This window comes from Quercus lobata, chromosome 1, assembly GCF_001633185.2.
Source record: "Quercus lobata isolate SW786 chromosome 1, ValleyOak3.0 Primary Assembly, whole genome shotgun sequence".
Taxonomy (NCBI): domain Eukaryota; kingdom Viridiplantae; phylum Streptophyta; class Magnoliopsida; order Fagales; family Fagaceae; genus Quercus; species Quercus lobata.
In genome coordinates, this window is record NC_044904.1 from 14,928,349 (window position 1) to 14,937,619 (window position 9,271).

The window sequence follows — 9,271 nt, forward strand, 5'->3', positions numbered from 1 at the left end:
AGTCCAAAGACTTTTTTTTTCATTTGAAAATTTTTTTCTTTTTTTGGGAAAGATTTGGAAATCTTGAAATTTTTTTGAATTTTTTTTTTGTTTTTTTTTTTAATATATATACACAAACAAAGCTCATTAAATGCTAAATAAAATTTTTGAATTCAAAGAAACATAGAAACATGGATTAAACAAATAAACTTTAAGCTTAACCATGATGTTGCAAACCAAATGTGGAGTGAGGCAAAGTTGGGCCACTTGCTTCTTCTTGGTCCATTTAGGATGCTTGAGGCTTGGTGGGCTTGAACATTGATTATGATGAAATGGCTTGGGCTTGCACTTGGAAGGCTTGAACTATATGATCATTTGGTATTTGCTTGAAATGGCTTGACCTTACACTTGGAAGGCATGTATCTTGTGAACTTTTGGCCCTTCATGCAAATACACATTTGATGGGCTCAAGTGTTGGGCGTAGACTCATTCAAGAAAAAAATTGGTCTTCCATTTCAAGTAGAGTTCAATCTTAAGCTTTTGGGTTTGAGTTCATTCACAACATACAATGTTCAAACAATCATGATGGGCTCAAGCGTTGGACTTGAATCATCATGGTTCAAACAACGGCCAAACAAATGCGTAATGAAATGCAATTTACATGGACCGACCTAAAGATAGGTTCTATGGGTCATTACAACATGGGTAGAAGGTAGGTTAAAGGTCCCCACAAGCTAGGACGTCGTACCTCCCAACTTGTGACGCCAGGAGTGCCGCGTTGGTCTGAACGGTACAGTTTGTCCCTATGAACCACCATGGCATAACCATGATGATCCTTGTCGCGGTGGGTGGTAGGTTCACCGCTGGGTATGTGAGTCTCAGGAAGACCACAATCCACGGCTAATACTACCGAGCTTTCAGGCTTGCACACAAATAAAATAAATTTCATTCAAGCAAATGATGCATGACATGCAAAATAATGACATATTAGACATATTATATACAAAAAGTAATAAACAAACAATGACATGGTTGGCCACCATAACCTAATTGAAGCTTAGCCCTCAATATCCCCAGTGGAGTCGCCACTGTGAGAGACCGCGCCCCCGGCCCGTTTTTATAGGATGTTGGGCCAAACCCACGTGAATGGGTGGAGTCGTGTTATTGTCTCTCAAAATGGAGATTCGACTAGTTATATTTTTCCCTTTAGATTAAGGGTTTTACAATGGAGTCGCCACTTATTTAATTATTGGAAAAATAAGAAAACCATGAATGAAAAATTCCTCATTTTATTAATTTGAAATTGAATTTACATTGATCATAAGAAAATTACATGGCTTTGGTCCTAGCTACAATCTAAGATAAAGTACATGATTTTATTTCCTAGTTACAATCTAAAAATCAAAAATTACATGGATAAGTATTTGATCTACTAACCCTTGATCTAAACTCGGAGGCTATGTTACAAGATGGGAAGGTGTTAGGCACCCACCTTGCCCGGTAAAACCGGTCTTCTAGACTATGGTGGCCAACATTCATATCACATCATCCAATATGTCAATCAATTTGTATGTTGAATTTAATGTGTGTACATGTGATAAAACCTAATTCAATTTATTAAGCATGACGTTTGGATTAAAAAATGAACTCTAGTGAATGTGTGTGGATAGTGATAAACCTAGATTCAAGGATTTGAAAGAATTACTAAACAAACATGTTTTTCATATTTTTGATGTGGATTTAAGATTAAATCTAGTGATATGCATGAACATGTGATGAACAATTAAGAACATGTGAAGAACACATAAGAACAATTAAGAACATTCAAACATATTCAAGAGAATTATCATGCTTTAATCTTAAATTCTCATCATGACAATATAAGCAAACAGTTAGGGAAGGGGATTATACCTTCATGCAAGATCCATGTAATGGAGGAGGAGATTCTTGATGGAGGTCCTAAAGGTGGAGGAAAAGAAGAACTAGGAGAGGGAGAGTGAGTCTCACTCAATACCTTGAATCTCAGGAAGACCAAGATATGACAAGACTACTCAACTTCACTAGAACTTAAGAGAAGAGAAGAGAGTGGGATTTTTTTGTGTCCCCTGGAATGAAGGAGAGGGGGGTTTATATAGTAGTGGTAGAGGAAATATGAATGGAAGGCCATTTAATGAGAGTTGACAAGGAATCATGAACCTAGACCTCATTTTAGCATTTAGGGAAATCTGGTGCATTAAATGGAAAGATTGGTGGGAGTGAGGAGCAAGCCAAAATTCGGTTTTCCCGTAGCTGCTGTCACAGCCTATAGAGCCAACTTTGAAAAATCATATCTGCCTCAATTCTGATCGGAATTGTCTCATTCTTGTGCTCAAATTGAAGCCCTGGATGTCTAGTTTCTGGAAAAAATAACCTCATTCACAGATTCAAAATATTCTGAGAGATATCAATGAAATGGTAAGCAGAGGTTATTTGTTAGAAAATGGTTTCAGCACAATTAACATTAATAGGTCCCCAAATTAGCTCCCAATTAACATTAAATGGCTCCAATCACTCCCATTTCAGACTTAATTGGCTCTAAATTTACTCTAACTAGTCGCTAACCCGTGCGATGCACGGGATAGTTAAACAAAATTTATACACATTCACTTTTATTGGTACAATCATTTGAAAATAATTCTAACTAATACACTTAAAAGGGTTAGTAATTTATAGTACTTATCCCCCACTATTAGTATACAAACACCAAGTGCGGTTGTCGTAGCCCTTTGAAAGAACCTTCCCCAATTGGACCCTATCAAAAAAAAAAAAAAAACCCAATTAACAAAATTGATCCAAAAGGGTCTAAAAAGCACACAAAATCAATTCAAAAAACAAAAATATGAGACAAAGTAATTACTTTCCGCTGCCAATGAAATCGTCTTTTGTTTTGCTTTTCCAAACTGCAGCACTTATCTCTCTAAGGCCTTCAATTAACGAAAACACAAACTTCTCTTGGAATACCGGAGTATTATGACCATCTATACACACATACACAAAAAACAAAATCAGCATAACTCACTATAACTCTATAGAAGCCTAAAAAATATAAAGAGAAATTAAAGGGGTTGAATTTGATATTTACGTTTGGAGAGAGAGAGTTTGCAGAAATTATGGCTTTATATTTCTTAACTTGAGAGAGGGGTAAGGTTGTTAGGGTTTTATTTCTTAACTTGAGAGAGGGGTAAGGTTGCTAGGGTTTTGAGGTGTTATAATGTTTTTATTTTTTTATTTTTTTTTTTTTAAAATATTGTGCTGACGTGGAAAATTGTGGTGCCAGCAGAGGCTTCGGTTTTATATATATATATATATATATATAGATTTTTAAATATTGTGCTGACGTGGAAAATTGTGGTGCCAGTAGAGGTTTCGGTTTTATATATATATATATAGATTAAAAGATAATTGCACAAATTACTCATTGAATAATTAATGTTTAATTATCTAGTTAATTAGGTGTATGCAACTCTACCATAAAATGTATTCCTAACCAATCAAATTATGACACATCATCGATCTCAAATTGATTATATTTATAACCAATTGAAATCAATTGTTCATAATCACATATAGTCAGACTCAATTTGTAATAGTGCATCTCAGCCATTAAAACTTGATTTGATGATAACTTTCAATCTAATGGTCCGATTAGGGCTCATGACCAGTCGATTTGATCGTTACAACATCAAGATTATTTTGGTGTAATGAGATTAAGGATCTAATGACAAGAATCAAGATGCATATTTCCAATGTGAAATTACCCTTTTACCCTTCATGTGAGGTTAAATACGGGTTGCAAAATAGGGTGTCAACATTATTACATGGGAATAAGAATAAGTATTACAAGGAATACATTAAGTTGGAATGTAATAAGTATTACTATTCATTAATTTGGTGACCATTTAGGAATAGAATCTTGAATATGCATCCACAATTTAGTAGAATATAAAAAGAAGGTGTAATTAAATCATTTTAAAGTCAAATTTACTAAAATACACTTATTCTAGGGTGTTCAAAATAGAGCTAATAATTAATAACAATGAAAATTTATTTTCTTTCCTTTTGAAGATGTGGCAACTAATGGCTTTTTAGGAAATTTTTTTAAAAAGTTATTACATAAGGTGAAGGAATAGATATTCAGTACTTTTGATAAGGAATAATTATTCCTCATTTTGAAGAATAGCTATTCATAAGGAATAACTATCCATTGTAATAAAAATATAACCAAATAGTTGAATAGTTATGCCATAAGAATATCTATTACATTACAGTGTCTATTACAGTCTACCAAACGTGCCCTAAGTAAAAAACTAAAAATGTTATTAAAGAAACTAATCTAATTTACCGTAGTCGTTTCTCCTTCTAAGAAAAGAAGCTTCTTTTTCTCTTAGACTATAGAACTAGTCGTTTCCTTCTTGTAAGGTTATTGAGTCCCTCAAGTAACACTGTTGCTTGTAGGTTTGTTGGGAATCCTTTCTAGGGCTGTGGGAAACACTATCTGTTTGAATCCTTTTTGAGAAAAACGGATACTCTTACGAAATGTTGGGAGAATATGTCCTTGAAGGACAGAGAGGGTGGAGAATTTCAATTTGATGAGACAACGGAACTGCCAAACTGCACTATTGCAACAAAATTCCTTACTAAACGGATGTTGAATACTGAGGCTATCATTAGAACCTTCAATCCTATTTGGAGGCCACATATTACTATTTGTGTTCGATAATGAAGAAGAAGTTGAGAAAATTTTCGAAGGGGAACCATGGAGTTTTGACAAACACCTGGTGTTGATTCAGCGCTATGATCATACCATACCTGCTAAGGAGCTAGTCTTTGATCAAGTTTCTATGTGGGTACAAGTCCATGATATCCCAATCAAATTTTTGAGCAGGGAGGTTGCAGAGAAACTATGCGAAGCTGTGGGAGAGGTAAAGAGGGATGTGAGTCAAATGGACGTTGAAAGTGGTGAAATCATGAGAATTAGGGTTTGGGTAAACACAAACCTACCACTATGCCGTGGAAGGGTTTTCACATAGAAAAATGGATCGAAGGGATGGGTTTCTTTCAAATACGAACGCCTACCTAACGTGTGTTACTGGTGTGGCTACTTGAATCATTTTGATAAGGATTGTGAACGCTGGATACAAAGCAACGGATCCTTAGAATAGAAAGACCAGGAGTACAGTTCGTGGCTACATGCATCCCTATTACCCATGCACAAAAACTCAGTGATCGTAGTACCAGGGTATTATGAGACAAGAAGAAAGGAACTTGAGACTACCGGCGGGAAGCAAAAGAGATCGGGGCTGAAAATAGCGGCAGTAGCGGCGCGTGGCAGAACCCAGGGAGGCGAAATTAATGAGTTTCAATTTCAAAACATAAAGTCATAGGAAAAAACAGTTACGACTGATATTGAAATTAATAAGGAAGCCAGCTTGGACGCGCATGCAATCAGGGAGGAAACCGTGAATCATAGGGAGTATTTTATGGAGAAAATAAATGAGATTGATCGGGAGTTAAGAAAATTTGATTTGGAAAAGGATTCTCATTATGGAAGAGCCGTTACTGCTGAAATACTAATTGATCCTGAGGGTATGGTAGATGAGTTGGCAAAAACGAAAGAAACTGAGCAACTTGCAACAGAGGCACGTAAGCTGTTAAGTGAGCACACGCTTAAGGCAAGTGCTAATCACGTGCCAATTACTCAAACAAACCCTAATTTTGGAACTGATGGGGGTGCCACAAACTATGCACCAACGTGGAAAAGAATTCCATGGCCAAAACACTCTGAACTCCATGAAAGCTTCTCACCACCAACATTGAAACGCTCAGGCTTAGACATTGATGATCATGAGTTACCGAAGAGGAAGAAGCAGGTTTCACATGATGATCGGAAAACCATTATTTCATTGGCGAAGGCTGATATTCAGCCCTGCCAGCAACAATGAATCTCTTATGTTGGAACTCTCGTGGGCTTGGGAACCCACAGACAGAACAAGAGCTCGGAGATATGATTCGGGCACAAGATCCCTTACTCGTGTTCCTAGCCGAAACATGGCTCGATAAAGCAAGGCTAGAAGCAATCAAGGTGCGATATAAATTTGGAGGTATGATTGAAGTATCACGGGACAATAGAGGAGGAGGAGTGGCTATTTTTTGGAAGGCAGAATGCGACTTTACAGTTGATACATATTCCCTTAATCACATTGATGCTATTGTGAATAAGGGGAAGGAAGAAGAGTGGAGGTTTACAGGATTCTACGGTGAGCCAGATACTAATCTTCGTTATGAATCGTGGGATAAGCTGAGAAGATTGAAAAACAAATATTCGATCCCGTGGGTATGTGCGGGGGACTTCAATGAAATTACCAAGGGGCATGAGAAACTTGGAGGAAGGCCAAGACCAGTCAAACAAATGGAAGCATTTAGAGAGGTGTTGGATGAATGTGGTTTCAAAGACCTGGGATTTGTAGGGAGTAAATATACTTGGTGGAGAGGAAATGGGGGGAATAATACAATATGGGAAAGGCTGGACAGAGCAGTGGCTACTACGGATTGGATTGAACTTTTCTCGGCTACAAAAGTTGTTCACTTGGAGTGTGGGTCATCCGATCATAAACCCATAATTATTCTACCTAAAGGTATTACAAAGAGACGGAAGAAGCCTTGGAGATTTGAGCAGATGTGGGTAGAGGATCCGGGGTGTAAAGAGATTGTTGTTTCGGCTTGGGGCAGATTCTTTTTAGGAGGTCCAATGGATCAGGTGGAAGGAAAAATTCAGGAGTGCCAACAAAAGCTTAGTTATTGGAATCGGCATAACTTTGGGAACATTACCAAGTCCTTGAAAGAAAAAAAGGAGCAACTGAGAAAAGCTAAAGAGTTAACAATCAGGGGAGGGCCGATGGATAGGGTGTGCAAATTGAAATGGGAGATTAATGGACTATTGATCAAAGAGGAGAAAATGTGGAAGCAAAGATCAAGGGCTTTGTGGCTGCAAGAGGGAGACCAAAATACACGATTCTTCCCGTGCTTCACACAGGTATGGGAGGAACCGGATTGATGAGCTGCAAAATGTTGAGGGAGAGGTGTGCTCAGATGAAGAGGAGAGTTCTCAGATTTTAATTAATCATTATCAAGAGCTATTCCATTCGGCCAACCCACCAAATATTGAACAAGTTCTTGCAACAATTCCAACTGTAATCACCTTGGACCTAAACAACATGCTAATGGCGGAATTTGTGAGGGAAGAGGTTGATGAACCTTTGAAGCAAATGGATCATTTAAAAGCACCGGGACCAGATGGACTACCTCCACTTTTCTTCCAGAATTTCTGGCCGACTATTGGAGAGGATGTATCACAAGCAGTCCTCACTTGTCTAAATTCAAGTTCTATCCCATCCACTATAAATCGCACCTTTATAACTCTTATTCCAAAAGTTAAGAATCCAGTTAGAGTTTCAGATTTTCACCCCATTGCTCTTTGTAATATTATTTACAAATTGGTGTCTAAAGTTATTGCAAACAGACTTAAAAAAGTTTTACCTTACATTATTTCTGAATCACAAAGTGCGTTTCAATCAAATAAAGCTATTTCAAATAATATATTGTTGGCCTTTGAGATGCTACATCAAATGAAGACTCAAAAATCAAAAAAGATAGACTTTATGACCCTCAAGCTGGATATGAGCAAGGCATATGACAGAGTTGAATGGAGGTTCTTGACAGAGGTTATGAGAAAGATGGGCTTTTGTGAATCCTGGATAGCCATTATCTATGAATGTGTCAGCACAGTCTCCTATTCTATCTTGGTTAATGGTGAGCCAAAAGGAAACATCTATCCTACATGGGGAATCAAACAAGGGGATCCTCTCTCCCCATACCTCTTTTTATTGTGCTCAGAAGGATTGAATAGAATGCTTCAGCAAGTTGCAACAAATAAATCCATAAATGGGTATTCATTATGTAAAAATGGACCTCGAATTACTCATCTTTTTTTTGCAGATGACAGTTTGCTATTTTGCCGAGCAAGAATGGAAGATTTACAGGTCATCCAACACATTCTATCTGTGTATGAGCAAGCTTCGGGACAAACTGTTTTTTAGCAAAGCTGTAGTAGAAGACAAGAAAAGAGAAATTCTAAATTTCCTAGGTGTGCCGGAGATTAAAGAGTATGAAAAATACCTAGGTTTGCCAGCAGTGGTGGGAAGGAAAAAAAAGGCGAGCCTAAATTACATCAAGGAAAGAGTGTGGAGTAAATTACAAGGATAGAAAGAGAAGCTCTTATCTCAAGCCAGAAGAGAGGTGCTGCTTAAAGCGGTAGTTCAAGCTATTCCAACCTTTGCCATGAGTTGTTTCAAGTTGCCGGTGGGGCTTTGCAAGGACATTGAGATGCAAATCAAAAAATTTTGGTGGGGTGAGCGTGGTGGGCAAAGAAAAATTCATTGTAAAAATTGGGAAACTCTATGCAAGCCAAAGTCCGATGGTGAAATGGGATTCAAAGATTTGGTAAAGTTCAATGAAGCAATGTTGGCAAAACAAGTGTGGCGGTTGTTAACAGATAGAACATCTTTGTTCTATAAGGTGTTTAGTGCCAAGTATTTTCCATCAGGTTCAATCTTTGATGCAAATAATGCCAAGGGCTCCTATGCTTGGCAAAGTATCCTCAAAGCAAGAACGGTGGTGGAAAAAGGGATGATTTGGAGATGGCAATAGAATCAGGGTATTCTATGACAACTGGATCCCAAGTGCTTTTCCTTTGAAGGTAGCAGCTAGAACTCAGGAGCTCATAGACGATAGCATGGTCTCCAGCCTCATAGATAATGATACAGGAGAGTGGAACGGGCAGATGATTGATCACCTAATTTCACCTTTTTTGGTGCAAAGAATAAAGGCTATACCACTGTGTAAGACAAGGCAAGAGGACTGTATAGTGTGGCCACGAGGCAGAGATGGGAATTATACGGTGAAAACAGGCTACCAGCTACTTGGCGAAATTGAAAATAGAGAAGTTGCATCGGGTTCCAGCCAGGCAACGCAGAGACAGTTCTGGAATAGCTTGTGGAAATTAAATATTCCAAACAAGATAAAAAAAAAATTTGCTGGCGTGCTTGCACCGAGTCACTACCAACAGCAAAGAACCTACACCGCAGAAAAATACTGGACTCCACCTTATGCTCCTTATGTGGTAAGTCAGATGAGACAATGATGCATGCTCTATGGGAATGCGAAAAGATTCAGACTAGCTGGGGAGCTGATTTCA

The 9,271-nt window shown here is 37.8% G+C and overlaps 1 protein-coding gene across 1 annotated transcript; it reads left to right on the forward strand.

The window, feature by feature from the left end:
• Positions 1–5,956: 5,956 nt before the first annotated feature.
• On the forward strand, positions 5,957–7,072 carry LOC115949628. The gene has a single exon (XM_031066905.1). It carries the CDS (start codon positions 5,957–5,959, stop codon positions 7,070–7,072), a length of 1,116 nt encoding a protein of 371 aa, XP_030922765.1.
• Positions 7,073–9,271: the final 2,199 nt, after the last annotated feature.